Here is an 18,080-nt window from a genome sequence, read left to right as displayed (position 1 = left end):
ATGATCATTGACTCCATTACCATTTCAAACTGTATTATACTGTCAAAGTTAATCTCCTCAGACTAAATATCCCACTCAAATGTATAGCTACTTTTCGTGCTGCTTAACACTGCTCTTATATAACCTTTGTCTTTCCCACTTTGAAGAGTTTTCGTCTTGCCAACTGTATTCCTGTTTCCACAGCCACTATGGCATTTGCCTTTCCTCTGCCCTCAAAGAGCAGGATATTGCTAACTCACTTTGGCATCCACTGTTCTTTGCAGACTTCCTCTTCTGCAGAACTGGTTTTGACTTGTCACTTGCCATTCTATGGCGACCACTTCACTCAGCTGCACCCCAGTTTTTGAAAGCATTCCACCAGACTGTCAGGATCATTTTCTCATCCCCTCTTTCAGTGTGCTTTTCACCCTCCTGCTATCTGCACATTTAATGAGTGTACTCTGTTCCAACTTGGAAGTCACATAGTAGATGACTCTACTATGGATTGTGTCCAACAGCTTTAGGGAGAGGAAAACATGAGATACATTTCAAAACAGGGTGTTGATCTATAAGTTTGTTTTAGCCAATATACTGTGCACTGAATTTCTCAAATGTACCTAGTAAAATACAAAAGGAGAAACACTTTTTCCACTATTCTATTTACACCCTAAATGGAATGATTGTTGTTCCATGTTATGTCCCCTGTACTCAGCACCTGCAAGGCTACACTCGAATCCTGTGTTTGGTTCTGGGCCCCTCACTACAAGAAAAACATTGAAGTGCTGGAGTGGGTCCAGAAAAGACCAACGAAGCTGGTGAAGGATCTGGAGCACAAGTGTGATGAGGAGCGGCTGAGGGAACTGGGGGTGTTTAGTCTGGAGAAGAGAAGGCTCGGGGGGGACCTTATTGCTCTCTACAACTACCTGAAAGGAGGTTGTGGTGAGGTGGGGGTTGGTCTCTTCTCCCAGGTAACAAGTGACAGCACAAGAGGTAACAGCCTCAAGCTGCATCAGGGGAGGTTCAGATTGGATATTAGGAACAATTTCTTCCCCGAGAGGGTGGCCAGGCATTGGAACAGGCTGCCCAGGGTAGTGCTGGAATCACCATCCCTGGAAGCGTTCAAAAACCGCGTAGATGTGGTCCTCAGTGACATGGTTTAGTGGTGGCCTTGGCAGTACTGGGGTAATGGTTGGACTTGATGATCCCAAAGGTCTTTTCCAACCTAGCTGATTCTATGATTCTGTATCAGTAGCAGTAGCTGGTAGAGAAAACTTAGTGGAGTTCATCCTCCAGCTTTTTATGTGTTGACACCGTTCCCATGCCTCATAGTTAGCACTGCTGCCTGAACCTCTTTCCTTTTCTAATACAAAATTCTAGCACCTCTGTACCCCATTCCTCATAAATCATTACCAAATATGTTGTTTATTTAAATACTCTGTCAGCAGTGTGTAGAGGGAAGCAATGTGACTAGCCTTCTCTTTAAATTACTTAAGGTCTTACTGTAATTTGTTTCAGAAGGGATTTATTTTTCCCCCCAGAAACCTCAGAAACTAAATTTGCAACTCCTGAAATCTGCAGATCTAGAGACAGAAGAAGATTTGTTTGGTCTCATTATTTAACAAATTTATTTGATATTTAACAAATAAGTATTAAATCAGTATGTATTTGAAAAAGTGCAGCTAGCATTGAAAGGTAACAAGGGACAGCAGCTAGTCCCTTATTACTTGAAGCATTTTATACAAAGCAGTAGGTAATTTTAGTATTACCATGTAACATTTACACACATACATGGATGTGGTTTCATTTTTGCAAATGCTGTTGGACATTTAATATATTTTCGGCACCAAGTTCCACAGAATATTACAGCATAACCGTGCAAAATCTTCCCTGGAGAACAGGATTGTCATTGTGAGCAGGTCATTCTTTGAGCAGGTCACTGCCTCTTTCAGTGTTGAACATTGGACCCAAAACTCTATAATGCCTTTTGATCTCTTTCGAGCAACTCTTATCCCAGTCCATAGCCTTTTGAGCTTCTGGAAACTCCTCAGCACTATCAGCAATTACACAACACAACATGAATACACAAATGAGCTATCAGAGGTTAAAAAATTCCATCTGCTCTGATAACCTACAGTAGCTTCTGCACACAGAACTCACTTTGGCCTGCTATGAAAATTACCTGTAATTCTTGTAACTACTTTTTAAACATAAAACAATAAGACTGCAGGCAATGAGATAACACCAAGATAACTTGTTAAATGTCACAGTTGAGTGCTAGCACCTTTCTACCGAGAAAACATGATAAGAAGTTGCTCCCAATAAACAGTGTTTCCCTAACACTGCATGTGTCTGCACAGCCTTAATTTTATACTAATGACAAGTCTCAGAGAAAGTAATCAATTAGCCCAGTAACTCTGTAATAAATATAAACACGTAACTACATTTGTGCAGGATTGGGACTAAAAACCAAATTCGTTTTTGAAGGAAATCTAAACCTAGATGAAACAAAATCGCTATAAAATAACTCTGCCTTAAGTCAATTGTAACTTGAACTTTACCAGTTACTTTGAACTGTTGCTATTTATCGAACATATATAAAATTATACATGTTCCTTTTCCAGGTTAAATAAAAGTGGCTCATCCACCTGAGTAAAGGCTGGTAATTGGTGTCATTTTGGCACAGTAGATAACACATAATGATTTCAAGGCCATTGGTGTCCCTATATACTACCAGAGCCCTTTGGCGTTGTGGCAGCCAAGTGTTCTTAGTGACACCGCTTTTCGTTAGTTTGTTTATAATTTATAATTCATACAATTCATGACACAAGCTAAGATCTTACAAGCAACCATACCTCAGTTTACAAAGGTATGCAGTATATTTACTTATGCGAAAAGTGCTCTACTTGATAAGCAGCAAGTGACTTTTTCCTGTCGGGAAATGGAGAGTCCTAATTCAACTAGTAGCTTGTAATTGTCTTGATGCCATTTTCCACTTACCCCCCAAGAGAAATCCCATAAATTTAATAGCAGTGGCATTACCTAGTTCTTGAACTCGATCTTTTCAGTTTTGGTATTTCTTTACTTTTTCTGCTGCTGCATCCACCAAAGATGTTGATTAACTCTCATACCTAATTGTGATGTTAACTACTAAGGCCTGAACTTCCTTAACAAATACCAGAATCGTAGAATCGTAGAATCGTAGAATCACAGTCACAGAATGGTTTTGGTTGGGAAAGACCTTAAGACCATCTTGTTCCAATCCCCATGTTGTGGGCAGGGACACCTCACACTAGACCATATTACCCAAGACTCTGTCCGACCTGGCCTTGAACACCACCAGGGATGGAGCATTCATAACTTCTTTGGCAGCTGGTTCCGGTGCTTCACCACTCTCACAGTAAAGAACTTCTTCCTTATATCCAACCTGAACTCCTGTTGAAGTTTAAACCCATTGCCCCTTGTCCTATCACTACAGTCCTTGCTGAAAAGCATCCTTGTAGGCCCCCTTCAGATACTGGAAGGCTGCTATGAGGTCTCCACGCAGCTTTCTCTTCTCCAGGCTGAACAGTCCCAACTTTCTCGGCCTATCTTCATACGGGAGGTGCTCCAGTCCCCTGATCATCCTCGTGGCCCTCCTCTGGACTTGTTCCAACAGTTCCATGTCCTTTGTATGTTGAGGACACCAGAACTGCACACAATACTCCAGGTGAGGTCTCACAAGAGCAGAGTAGAGGGGCAGGATCACCTCCTTCGACCTGCTGGTCACGCTCCTTTTGATGCAGCCCAGGATACGGTTGGCTTTCTGGGCTGCGAGCGCACACTGAAGCCGGCTCACGTTCAGATCCGTGGTAACTCGCACCCTAGCAGCTGCCTGGAAGTGCCGAGCTCTGCCATCCTCGCAGCGCCGCCTGGTGGTGACCCGCCGCTGCTTCCTCTGCACGCAGCCAGCGCGCTCCCCAATGGGGTACAATCGAAGTTCCGCTGAGCTCCCCTACCTGCCGCAGCGTGATGGTCACAGCTAGAGGGATACTTTTCCGCCGCTTTGGTAGCGCTCGCTAACTGGGCAGGACTGCAAATTGAGCAGATAAGGAGAGGGTCCCTCAAATTGTGCTCGATTCCTAAAACATCACTGGTTTCACAGCTGACCAAATAATTACGTTTGAAAGTATTTATACACAGGTATTTATACACAGAGGAAAACACTGCCATGTGCAAGCAAGGAGGTACCAGCATAAACCTTCTCCCAGATTTATCTTTAGAATTTCCCTTGCATAGTTAATTTAGATTGGATATAAGGAAGAAGTTCTTTTCTATGAGAGTGGTGAGGCACTGGAATGGGTTGCTTAAAGAAGTTGTGAATGCTCCATCCCTCGCGGTGTTCAAGGCCAGGTTGGACAGAGCCTTGGGTGACATGGTTTAGTGTGAGGTGTCCCTGCCCACGGCAGGGGGTTGGAACTTGATGATCTTAAGGTCCTTTCCAACCCTAACTATTCTGTGAATCTGTGCTCTCCGCCCGCACTGGGCTTCTAACCACCAATAACCGCTCCGGCTCCGCCATCACCGCCGGGCACCTGAGGAGCGCGGCAAGGAGCCCGCGGCCCGTAACCACCGCCCCAGCTCCAGCACCGCCCCGCTCCGCCCCGCAGCGCGCATGCGCCCCAGCGTGGGACGGGGCTTCCCCGCCTGTTCCGTTCCGTTCCGTTCCCTGCCGTCCCCTTGCCTTGCGTGTCGGCGGGCTGCTGCAGCCCTGCGCCATGGCGAGTGGGGTGAGGCGCCTCGCGGCTGCGTCTGGGCCCGGGCCCCGAGCGCCGGACGCCGAGACTGAGGGAGTCGGGTCCCTTCCTCCGTCCCTCGGCGCCGTGCGAGCGCGGCGGTGGTGACCGGGCGGCTTCCCGGGGCTGGGGGAGGTTCGCGGGCCGTTGCTGGTTCGTTCGCTCCCGCCTGAACGGTGCGGTGCGAGCGTGGAGCGCACGGGGGAGCGGGGGTTGGTCTGGCCTGTTCTCACTGCCCTCCTGCGGGCGTAAGGTGTGCGCGGTGCCGTTGTTAGCCGAGGGAGGCTCCTGCTGGGAGTGTATGCAGGGTCGGGAGCAGAAATCCCGGCGCTGCTCCCCGCCGAGTGTTACAGCCGGCTCCCGCTCCCGCTCCGTGGCCCGGAGGGTCCCAGCTGTGCGCTCGGAGCGGTGGTGGAAGAGCACGCAGCAAACTGAACTGCGCGGTTCCGTGCGGGCTTGGGGCGGCTGTGGCTGTAATCCCGAAGGAAGGGAAAATGGGATCACTGCGCACGGGGCGGGAAGGTGCGGGCTCCCCGGCACACATGCGGTCACTGCGAGGCAGTGAGGAGCGCTCCGGCAGCTGCGGTGGGTGGGGGTGGGAGATGGTCGGGCATGTTCACCCCGTGCTTCTTCCTCTGTGACTGTTGGGTGGGAGAAGAAAGAACGGGTGCGTGTTTGGGATGATGCTGCTTGGCAAACAAGGGCGATCCTTGAGGCCGCTCGGCAGCAGTGGTGCCAGTATGTTCTCAATACAGCTAGACTGATTGCTCTCAGAACCATTGCCTGGCGAGGTCACTGCTTTCAAAACACAATAGTCTGAACCTAGTGAATACTGCTTGAAATTGTGTGCAGCAGTTCAGTGCCCCAGGTCTGAGCAGGTTGCGTGGTCTCGCTTGAACAAATGCTGAAGGCTGGTTCAAACGAGCAGCAGTTTCTGAGCGGATAGGAGAGCTGCTGTCACTGCTGAGGGCTTGATTTCATCTTGAGTGAGACAGAGACAGCTGTTGATACGTGTAGCTACAAGCAACTGAACCAAAGACATCCTGTGCTAAGACATTAATAGAGAAAATGAAGAGCTTTAGGGGGCCTATAGGGATGCTGGAGAGGGACTCTTCATTAGGGACTGTAGTGACAGGACAAGGGGTAATGGGCTCAAACTTAAACGGGAAGTTTAGATTGGATATAAGGAAGAAGTTCTTTACTGTAAGGGTGGTGAGGCACTGGAATGGGTTGCCCAGGGAAGCTGTGAATGCTCCATCCCTTGCGGTGTTCAAGGCCAGGTTGGACAGAGCCTTGGGTGAGATGGTTTAGTGTGAGGTGTCCCTGCCCACGGCAGGGGTGTTGGAACTTGATGATCTTAAGGTCCTTTCCAACCCTAACTATTCTATGATTCTATGAAAGTGGTTGTGTTTTTTTATTTTCTTTTTTCCAGTTATTGGCTTCAGTAATTTCAGCAAAGCAACAGCAGGAAGCTTTGGTCAGGAGATGGGGCTTTTCTGATACCCGTTCTGAACAGTCGTGGGGCCTTTATGGCTGTATGTGCTGACTGCCGTTTCAAAAGCCAGCTTCTGTAAAGTTTCTGAATCATAAGTTACTATTTCAAAATATATTCCCAGATATATAATGTTAGTTTTAGGAAGATCAGAACTTAACCCATAAAGAGACATTTCTCCTCTCTCTAATTCTGTGGTTAACTAAGCTTATGGAAATTCATACTTTAGGAATACAGTCTCTTGTGCAAGAACAAGTGACTTCATGAGGGGAGGATGAGGGATAGGTTGAAAACCTGCAAATTGTTTACCTAATGATGGCTCCTCTTTCCTTTTGTGCCTTGAATTCAGGTTTTCTGACAAAATCTTTGGTATGTTTAGAGATTAGGGCAGAATGCCCATACTGTGACTCCACAGTTATTTACTGTGTCACATTGTCCTGGGTTCAGCTGTAGCAGTTACTTTTCTCCTTCTTAGTAGCTGGTGCAGTGCTGTGTTTTGGCTTCAGTCTGAGAACAGTGCTGATAACACACTGGTGTTTTAGTTGTTGCCAAGTAGCGCTTACCCTGACGAAGTACTTTTCAGTCGCTCATGCTCTGTGAGTGAGGAGGAGCACAAGAAGCCGGAAGGAAGGAGACACAGGACTCCTGACCCATTTTAGTATTTAAGTACCACCTAAGCACTCCTGGGTTTGTTCTAGTTTTTGCTCAGTAAGAGAGTGAAATCCAGATTTCAGATCTTGGTTTACTTATTATTATTTGTCTTCCTGAAAGCAAATGTAGGGCAATTAAACCTTTGTGTTGAAATTATGAGTTCCAGCTCTGGGATTCCTTCCAAAAGCCAGTACTGTTTCTCTCATTTTCTCACTTGGCTGAACAAGAATTGTTTTAAATGAACCATACAACAGATGTCCTCTTGTTGTCTTTTAGGTTATTAAATGCAAGGCTGCTGTTGCTTGGGAGGCAGGTAAACCTCTGTCTCTTGAGGAGGTGGAGGTTGCTCCACCAAAAGCTCATGAAGTTCGTATCAAGGTAATTATATCAACTATTAGCTGTATAGTGTATTTTGGGAGACCATATATTAAAGCTGAACGGTTTGTTTATCAACAGAAGAAATGTTGAACATACAGCATTAGTAAACTAGCATCTCAGCTGGCTTTACAAAGAAGGAAATTACGGTATTTAGCTCTTATGTTTATGAAGACCGCTGAGTTTCTATGGATGTGACTTCACAATCCATTCTAGTGATCATGGCTAGTCTTGGGGATCAATTCCAGTTGTTACCAACTGAACTGCCACAAAACATCTGAGCTTGGAGCACCTTTGATCTTGTTTGAAGGCCATCAGCTTGTGAGCTGTTGCAGCTGTAACAAGCTGGATTTTACTTCAGTCAGGCCATGAAGTTACTATCTGCTGAGCTGTGATTTGGTCTCCTGTATTCCCCATACCCAAGTTTCTGGTTTGATCGGGACTTTCCAGTAGCCCCTATCTGCCCTAAAGTACACATTAAAGTGAAAATTATCTCTGTAGAAAGGGTCTCTGCATGGTGCTTAAGACTTGGATTTATGCGGTACTGAGAGTTCCGTGTGGTCTTTGTGGTCATTTTACCTTTGAGAGGCTAACTTCAAATCTGAGATGCCAGCCTACTTTGAAATGACTCCATGTACTGATTTCTAGCTTTAGGAAACTAGATGTCTGATCTTCTGCTAATTTCATGTCAGAATTTAGTTGATGGAAATGAGGAAAGATGTACTATCACAACTTTACTTTTCAAAGTAAGAAAAAGTGCCTTGGCACTCCTGAGCCTTGGCAGGAGTGAAAGTATGTTGGCCATAACACAAACACTGCCAAGACTGGCACATTTGCGCTGAATTTCTGACCGAAGGGAAATACTTAGATCTGTGCTACTATTCTGTTTTTCAAGTTGGCCTCAGGTTATATATTTCCTTGCAGGTAGTTGCCACTGCTGTCTGTCACACCGATGCCTATACTTTGAGTGGTGCTGATCCTGAAGGATGTTTCCCTGTCATCTTGGGTCACGAAGGAGCAGGAATTGTAGAGAGTGTTGGGGAAGGAGTAACAAAAGTAAAGCCAGGTAAAAAATATCTTACAACTGTTCTGCCTTCCTTAAGTATTTCCTTACTAGAGGGTCAGCTGTCAAATTGGGCCACTGAAGTGCTATATTACAGGAGTTGTATTGTCTTATTCTAGTGTGTATGCCTGTGTACATTTCTCTTGTCTGTGAGATACAACACAACTCTGTTCAGTGTGCTCTTGGTTTAATGCTTGAAAGAGCCCACCATACCAATTTCTTACTTGAAATTATATGCATATAGTTAGAGTTTTTGTTTTTGTTCTTTTTCAAACGAAGGCTTTAAAATTATTAATCATGTCACTCACTGTTGATTTGTGATTGTTTTGTTTTACAGTAACTTTCCTGTTTGTTCTGGAATGATGAAATGCTCAGTATCTGTTCAGACATGAGAAAAGTGTTCTATCTAGCACTCTCCATAAACAGTGCTACTGTATACTGCAAACAGTTCTTGATACACGAAGAAGGTTTTAAGTGAACACAAGGTCACATAAAAGCCATGAAATCTTAGTAACTTCATTTTTTCCTGTTGCCTTGTTTGACTTGATCACTAGTATTTTTTTTCCTTTCCTTAGGGGACACTGTTATCCCTCTGTACATCCCCCAGTGTGGAGAGTGCAAGTTCTGTAAGAATCCTAAAACAAATCTGTGCCAGAAGATAAGGTCTGTATGCTTTTTATTTTGACACAAAGTATAGTATTTGTTTAATGTATATCTGTTCTAATTACCTAAAGTAATAGACAAGAGTTATCTTTGGAGAATAAGTCTCTTGAGGCATCATTTAGTGACTTGGAAAGTGTGTTTTAAGGAGTCAGTTATTCTACATTCTTCCCTAAAATGACTGCATTTTATTTTTTGCCCTTTAATAAATCTGTTTCCCTGTTTTCATGTATGTGAAGGTGGAAACTGCTATCTTGTGTCCACAGCTTTGAAAACATAAATGCTCTGACTCCATATTTAATCCATACTTTAGGGAAGCACTTTAGGGAGGTAAGCTCTTGTGACTGAACACCAAAGCTATCAAGTGTTACAGAATCATACAGAAAGCTCTGTTTTCCTTGACACCTGCTTCCCAGCTAATTTCCAGCTCCCATTCTGGAAAATAAAAATCCTTCCCAAACACAAACAAAACCCCCAGTGACACAATTGGCTGGTGCTAAGCAAGGGAGGTTTACTGAAGGAGGTGAACATGGGGGTGTGGTGCTGTGGCACAGGCAGCTGGCATTGGTAACCAGCAAGGTCAGCATGTTGATAAACTCAGTTTCTTTCAGTGCTTCCATGGAGGAATTAAGAGCATGAAGTTTTAAGAGTTCAGAATCTAATTTCTGTGAGCTCCTGGGTTTACTGGAATGACTGAAAAATAACAGTGAAAGTGTGCAACTGCATCTCTGGTTTAGTTACTTAACGGATACTGTCTGCTGGGAGTATTGACTGCTTAAAATGCTGACGGTACTTTACTGTCTTTGCCTTAAGAATTACTCAAGGGAAAGGAGTCATGCCTGATGGTACCAGCAGATTCACTTGCAAAGGAAAGCAGATCTTCCACTTCATGGGGACTAGCACCTTCTCCGAGTATACTGTGGTGGCTGATATCTCAGTAGCCAAGATAGATGCTGCAGCACCTCTCAATAAAGTGTGCCTCCTGGGCTGTGGCATCTCCACTGGCTATGGGGCTGCTGTTAACACTGCCAAGGTAAAGGCTGGGGTTGTCTCTGGCTTTTCTCTGAAACTGTATCTGACCCAAAGTACACAGATAGCTGAGGGACTAGATTAGGACTGTAAACAAGACGTACCAAATTCTTTTCTCTTCAACTTCTAGTGAAGTTGAAGTTTAGCTAAGGATGTCTAACTTCTCCGTAAAGGCCAGAAGAACCTGATGTCCTTTAGAGGAAATCCAGGTAGAAGATTCTGCATCCCTTTTGATAGCAACTAGATATAAATTACTCTTCCAATTCATCTTAATCTTGCTGCAAGTCTGATAGCCTGAAGCTCAAGGTGAGGCAGAGCTGGTAGGTGAGTGTGTATGAGTCTCAGGCAGGTTGTAGGAGTTGAGTCTTTGGGCAAAAAGAAAAGCTTTGAACCTAAAGAGCCTTTGGATGAAACTTCTGTATAGTATCCCTTATCTAAGTGATGAAGTCTCATATTTGCTTTCATGTTTCTTTCATTATGGACTTGTTAACCTGTGTCCCCACTCATGTTTTTTTTTCTTTTTCCTAGGTAGAACCTGGTTCTACATGTGCCGTCTTTGGTTTAGGAGGAGTTGGGCTGGCAGTTATTATGGGCTGTAAAATAGCTGGAGCCTCCCGGATCATTGGCATCGACCTTAACAAGGATAAGTATGCCAAAGCCAAAGAGTTTGGAGCTACTGAGTGCATTAGCCCTGAAGACTTGAAGAAGCCCATACAAGAGGTGCTGGTGGAGATGACTGATGGTGGTGTTGACTACTCATTTGAGTGCATTGGTAACGTTGGAGTCATGGTAAGTGTTTGCATAACATTAGTATGTAGAGGGTGGGCACAGCTAACTGCCACTTAGTTGTTCAGCTAGGTAGCAAAATTAGCTGCATTCTTGTTACAGCAAACATGCCATACTAATTCATTTATTAAATAGTAATGATAACTGCTATGAATAAAAAGGTCATTTTAGATCCAATCCTAACTATACAGTGAAAACAGATGCTAGTTCTTAGGTTGAAAATGGCACTTCAACTTACAGAATCATTGAAAATGGTTTGGTTTGGAAGTGACCTGAAGCTCAACTAATTCTAACGCCTCTGCCATGGGCAGGGAAATTTACAATCTTTTTTTTTTTCTTAATGGGAATTCTTTGAAAACCTTAGTTTTCAGATTGAAAAATTAACAAAACCCACAACAAATATATTGTACAATGAACAATAAAATCTCAAGGACCACTGACTATTTTCCCAGTTCCTCAAATAATGAATTTAACCTTTGGAAATGCAGAAGTACTATGGAGTGTAAGGCTAAGTTTTCAGAAATTCCAACAGCATTCCTAACTGTCAGTAACATGGTCTACACAGTCTCTGATTACAGTTTATCCCAACTCCCAGTGGGAGTTCAGAGTGACTTTGGAAGCCAGATGGGATGTAAAAAGAAGAAAGTGAATGGAAAAATTAATGCTATTTTTAGTGTATTTATTGTTCCTTAAATGCTAGTGTGGTAATGCATTAAGTGGGGGAAAGGAAGTGCAACCTTATGTTGCCTAGACTGGCAAAACATCAGCAATACATGCTCTGCTTTGTCCTACCTATCTGTGAAGAGGGCTGCCTTGGAAGCCTGCCACAAAGGCTGGGGAGTCAGTGTGATTGTTGGAGTAGCTGCCGCTGGTCAGGAGATCTCCACACGGCCATTCCAGCTTGTAACTGGGCGGACATGGAAAGGAACTGCCTTTGGAGGTAACTTTCTTTTTGGTGTGGGAATGATTTATTATGGGTTAAAGCTGGGAAGAACACACCGCCTTGCTTTTGCAAGAAAAGTGCAGCTGATAGGCTATTTGTAAATGCTGTGTTGACTTCCAATATTAAGACTTTTAAAAGCTGATATTCCTACAGATGATAGGCTACAAATAAACACAGTGTAATATCTCACGTGTTCTGAGGAGAGCTATAGCTATATGCTATTTAGTACTAAAGGAGCACTGTAGATTGTTTTATCACCCAGTTTGGTCCAGTGAAAGGACCTAGTCTTTGAGAAGATGAGAACTCACATAAACATGTTTGTGTTGCTTAATCACTAAGCAGATTGTAGGGCTAACCTGAGAATGTGCTATAAAGAGCTTTAAAGTAAAAAAGCAGCAAATGCTTGATCCACATTTTCTGCTGTCAGACCAAAACCACACTGCCACTTTCAGAGCTACTGATTGCTCGGGGATTCAGTAGTTGCTGAAGACCGTGGAAATATCCAAACTTGATGGTATTATTACACTACTCTTTCTCCAAGTAATACAATACTTAATTAGGCTATAAAGATACATAGAGGTGCTGACAGAGATGCCTGTGCATGCTTTTCTAGGGCTTTTTTTCAGGGCCACTGTTACGTTGAATGCAGAAATACCTAGTGAAAAGTTAGTGCACTTAGGTGTCTGAATAATATGTGCTCTTGCCAGACCTAGCTCTTGTCTTGCTTTCCTTAATGCCTGCCTAGAGCAGGAGGTACAAACATATCACTGATCTTAGTTCCTTTTCATATATGTCACACAAGCACCTGTGTGAGATTGTATTTTTTTTTCCTTCTGTTTTTTCTGAGGTGGGTGGAAAGGCAAAACACAATCGTGTGCTTTGTGTCTTTCAGGCTGGAAGAGCGTAGACAGTGTGCCAAAACTGGTGACTGACTACATGTCCAAAAAGATCAAGGTTGACGAATTTGTGACTCACACCCTACCTTTTGACAGAATTAATGAGGCTTTTGAGCTGATGCATGCAGGAAAGAGGTAATGTTCCTAATACTGAAAGGTGCAGAAGACATTTCTTGATGAGACACTGTCAAAATACAGGTTCCCCGCTCAGTATCCTGTTTTAAACAGGGAGGATAAAGGCTGACATATACCACACACATTCATTCAGAGATAAATACACTTTCTCTGAGCTTTTAGGCATGTGCAAAACACAAGCATAGAGTAAAAAGGAAGCAACAATTTATAAGGGAATTACACAGGAATGTAAAGCTGATGATGGGGACAAGTCTGTCTTGGGCTTCCAACACTGCTAAAATATTCTTCCTCAGGAGACTGAAGGGGAGTTCACATTCATACATTTGTACAAGTCATTAAGGTATTATCTATTTTAGTTAAATAGTAGATTTCAGTGTATTTCAAACTACTTGGGATAGATTACCAGCACAGTCAATCACTTGGAATGATCTGTTAATATGCTGCTGAAATAGTAACTATGTTCTTTACCTCAATGTATTTCTATTTTGAATGTCAGTTAACAGTAACTGCATTTGTACTTTTTACAATTGGAAACACTGCATCTGTGCAAATTTCACCCAAGAGTTGATCCCCTTTGCCAGTTACAAACTGCTTTTATTTCCTACCTGAGCATGTCCTATGAAACTAATAATGGAAGTTATTTAAAATTCTCCAAGCAGCCAGAAGAGGGAATGCCTGTAAATATTAATGTTCCTGAAAACTGACACTCATACTTTGAAAAAGCTTCCACTTTGAGTGCATCTTACTGGGGGAAGAGACTATAAAAAAAAAAACAAACCCAAAGATAACAAGCATTACCAACCCATTTTTAACCAGGATTTTTATTAAATATTATAGGCATAAGCATAACTTCATTCTTGAAAGAGACAAAGTTAAGTTAAAGTATGTCTCAGCAATGAAAGGGAGGGAAGAAAAGGGAAAGAGCGGACTTACTGGTAACTCTCTTTTCCTTTTCTTTTTGCATTTTAAGCATTCGAACTGTTCTAAAGCTTTAGAACCAAAGGTGGACCTTCCAGTTGACCAGCAACATGGTAACTCTCCTTTTATAATGGAACTTCTGATAGAATCACAGAACCAAGTAAATGAAAACTCACTGGGACTAGAAAGATGATGTATTTTAGGGTGAGCATTCTAAATGTTAAATAACAAAAACAATCAGTAATCACTGAATAGTGTTATATAATTAGCACTGGTTGTGGAACTTGTTCTGCAAATTCAATAGTTCCCAACTCCATTAATCTACTTAATAAAAGCTTATTTCTAAGCAATGTTGTAATTATTGAGCAGTAAGACTGTGACTATGATTGCTGTGTCTTGACTGTTTTCCTCTAATGACTTTACAGTGTGTACATGACAGAGCATTCTTCAGCATCAGTAGGAAATGATATGTGATTCATTACTCTAGGCAGTCTGCTAATCACAGCTGGGTTGAGAAGCAGCACTCATGTGCTGAAACTGTACTGAGAGAGTGGCAAGAACTCCTGACAGTTGTCAGGCTTCTGAGGCTGCTCTAGGACTCCCAGCGATGTTCCACCCAGCTCTACCTTGAAGCCAGCTGTACAGCAGAATGTGGTTGGATGTATGACCTAAGTGTCCAGCTGTACCCAGGTTCACTTGGGAAGTCCCTGTTCTGCCTTATTACAGTACCTGTAGGTAGGCCTGTTGTAAAGGTGATGGCCCAGACTACTCTAGTCACTTGCCTTAGTGGTGTCCTCTAAGACTTCATTCAGTGGCAGTTTTGCCATTTCCTTAAATGTACTGGCACAGTTGAAGCAGCCTTTGCAGCCAACACTGATAAATAGTGTGGGATTGTTACCTCTATTTAGTCAAGCATGGAATGTTACTATTAGAGCAACAGTCTGCTCTTGACGGATGCAGGGGAACAACAGTGAAGAGCATCGTTTCATAAAGGCTTCAGGGGTTTGTAGAATTAATTTGGTTGTTTTTTTTTTGGAGGAGGAAGGCTTAAATCTTAATGTTGGAGTTGCAGATTTTCTCCTTAACTATAGTTGAAGTGATCTAACCAGATAAAACTTCCTTAAAAACACAGAGGAATAGCAGAAAACAGACTGCAGAGGCAGAAAGGCTACCCACTTGAAGTTGTAACAGCAAATGTCAGTGCTTTTCAATGACCCAAGGACACTGCTTAAGAGAGAAGTTTCATATTTTCAGGGAGCCTTGTCAAAACAACTCTTCCAGGAAACCCTGAATGCAAACGGAGGTCTTACTAGACGAAATTCCCTCTCAACACTAACAACTACCTTACTCAAGTCACTGCTGTACAACTGGGACAATTACATTTTTCCCATTTGTCATTAGCAAGGTATCCCTAGAGCATTCTAAAAATAGTTGAGGGAGCTGCTTTTCTAACTTCATTTCAGGCAGGGTAAACAACAGCATTGACTCCTGGGAATGCCATAATAACTCAATTTTGAGCAACCAGAAGAAATAAAAAGTGAGTTTGCACCAGGAATATGAGCCTTCCACCACAGCAGTGAAGTGGCAGTACCTTATAGCTCAGAAATGCTGGCTAAACATTAGACAGATTAGTAGAAACTTGCTGTCAAGCTGTTCCACTGAGAGTATTCTATAAGATGGTATCAACAGAATATTAGCTCAACATCTTAACAAAACTAGCCCCAACTGGATCTAACAGATTGAAAGTATTTATGCTGTAACAGTTGTTCCTCGAGGCTGTGCAGACTAGATCAAGAACATATAATCATGTTGTCTGCATTACATTATTACTTAGAGAATCTGCATCTTAAGAGTGGAAAGCTAGTCTTGTCATACCAAAGTAACAGCAAAAGACATTTAGTGATACCAGAGCACTGAAAGACCTACAGGTTCTTCCCAGTCTGAAGAACTGATGGCCTAGCTGTTACATAGCAGCTTTCAGACTACTTTGTCCTGCAAAGTAATTGATTCAATGGAGCATGTTTCAAATAGTCTCTTTGAAGTTGCCGAGCTAGCAACAGGACTCAAACTCAAGAGCTTGTACCCCATCCTTGGTGATTAGGGGACTGAACCGCACCATCTGTAAAGACTTCAGTGGACAAAATGTTTCCACCAAATGATTATGTGAAACGTGTATGTACTCTGCTAGCTGACACACAGAAGATGCAGCTTGTTCCCTCTCTTCATCCTGTTACTTTTATTCAAAATCGGCTATCAAATCTCTCCTCTAATATTTATGTCAACTTGCATAAGCAGCATGAAGAGTTTCCATACACTCTTACATGATAGTAAGGGGAATATATTAAGAGATTGCTTCAGAACTAATTGCAGGAATGCGGTTGGTTTTCTTGCAAAAGTGTATACAATTTATAAAAATTTCATTAGAAAATAGATTTAAGCTGGGGTTTTTGTTTTTTTAAGTGAATAGCAACTTTTGTAAGAATCAAAACCAGGTAATTTCCCAAATGCAGTCAGTACAAATCTAGTATTTCCAAGCAAAGTTTCAGCTAGATAGGTGAGAAAATAGACTTTCACAATATTTTAAAGCAAGTTTTGTTCTCCAGGCTGATGTGCCATCTGTTGAAAAACCTAGTGTAGATGCTGACTAAGCTTTCTACTTGTTTAAAAATACTGTGTACTAGTATGAACTCAGTATAAATAATTCTCACACTATTCTTTCAGTTTATAGGCAGAAATGCACAGCCTCAGAGTTTACCTATATTAAAAACGTGCAGTGTTAAATTTGGTTGTATTGGTACAATGACAAAGAGGTATTCCAGTGGCACACGTGCTCGTTTAAGGGAGATTTTTGACTGGCTGCATGCATATACCATTACGGCTTGCACTAGTGCAATCAAACCTGGATATAACCAAGAATGTCACATCTGGGTTGGATCACAAGAAGTTATTTCTGTTAAAAGCAGCTGCAACTTTTATTTTATAGACCAAAAGTGAAGCCCCCCCTCCTCCCCCCCCCCATCATACACACACATAGAAAAGGCAAGACCATTGTAACCATTCAATTGAATGATATGGTGGGCAAACCTTCAGAACAATCATCTCCTCAATACATTACATCTCATTCAACACAGGTAATTCAACTCAAGTACTACAATCTGTTCTGTTAAAATCTGTACACACACACACACGCACACACATGCACTCCTTATGCATCAGTTCAGGTCACTTTACTGCATAATTAAAAATAACAATAAAGGTAATGAAAACATTGCAATGATGCTCTTACAGCAACAGAGGTCTGAGGCACTCAGGGCAGAGAAGACATTTTCTGGCAAGTTTGGTATTTGGTAGTACACGAGTCCAGTTCTATGAAGCACTAACCCCTTTCCCCCACCTAAATTCTGCAGTGCTAAGGGGAGCCAAGGGTATGGTATGCAGTACCTCATATTCTTGGGTCTAATGTGGCAACAAATTCATCAGACACCATATAAAAGGTGTATTTTATGCCCATGATTGTGTGATTTAATGTCTGCATTGGTTTAACTATTTCTTGCATTACAGTGGTGTAAGACTAAGTCTGCAGTGGGGTCTGAAACATTTTTCATTACAATTCAGAAGAAAAAATAAATTCCCTCAGCTGAGACACCAAAGATGGTGGAAAGGACCTAAGTGGGTAAAGTGGGTATGGGAAAAGAAAGGGTAGAGAGAAGAGAGGCTTAATCAATCCATAGCCTTTAACATGACAGTTTCCAGCTCATCATTACCTATGAACAGAAAATAAAGGGATATATATATACTAACATTGCCCACTCTATACCCAATCTGAGAAAAAAAAAAAAAGATCATTTCCATAGCTGCCCCCTAAGCATTCCCAGAAGCATGAAACTCACTTAACTGAGGGAGGGAAAAACATGACCTGTTTAGGAATTACCAAATGAAAATGAATACAGCATCAAAGGTGTTTCATTTGCTCACAGACTTGTTTTGAGATACGCATGTACTCTTTTCATTGCAAGTCTTGCAAATCGTATCCCCCACAGCTCTGTGGAGGTACCTTTAAAAAATATGTCCCACAGTTCACACGCTTGGGGATCCCAAGAATCTTGGGATCTTTTTGGTACTTGTTTCATTCCTTTACCTAGGCAAGTCTGACACATCAGCTTCACTGAGCTTTTGGAGCGGGAGACTGCCTGGAAATACTGCTTTGCCAAGAAGCAGCTTATTCCAGGGAGCTGCAGATAAGACAGAATTTATTATTTTTCCCTGTAGAAAGCCCATACTATCAACTCTCCAGAAAGAGAAACAAGTCCTGCCATTAACTGTGTCACCTAAGTTGCAGTCACCACAGAGGCCATCACAAGGGAGATGGGAACAGAAGGGT

General features: G+C 42.6%; 1 protein-coding gene across 1 annotated transcript; it reads left to right on the top strand.

The window, feature by feature from the left end:
- The first annotated feature begins 4,733 nt into the window (after positions 1–4,733).
- LOC130603856 (alcohol dehydrogenase class-3) lies at positions 4,734–14,045 on the top strand. Its single transcript, XM_057417937.1, has 9 exons — positions 4,734–4,745; positions 7,171–7,272; positions 8,194–8,335; positions 8,908–8,995; positions 9,806–10,025; positions 10,550–10,810; positions 11,612–11,747; positions 12,643–12,781; positions 13,752–14,045. Exons 1-9 carry the CDS (start codon positions 4,734–4,736, stop codon positions 13,774–13,776), a joined length of 1,125 nt encoding a protein of 374 aa, XP_057273920.1. The 3' UTR covers positions 13,777–14,045.
- Positions 14,046–18,080: the final 4,035 nt, after the last annotated feature.

Source organism: Pezoporus wallicus, unplaced genomic scaffold (assembly GCF_028554395.1).
Source record: "Pezoporus wallicus isolate ANWC-B61680 ecotype Strahan unplaced genomic scaffold, APGP_CSIRO_Pwel_v1 contig_6999, whole genome shotgun sequence".
NCBI lineage: Eukaryota > Metazoa > Chordata > Aves > Psittaciformes > Psittacidae > Pezoporus > Pezoporus wallicus.
This window is presented reverse-complemented; position numbering and strand designations above follow the sequence as displayed.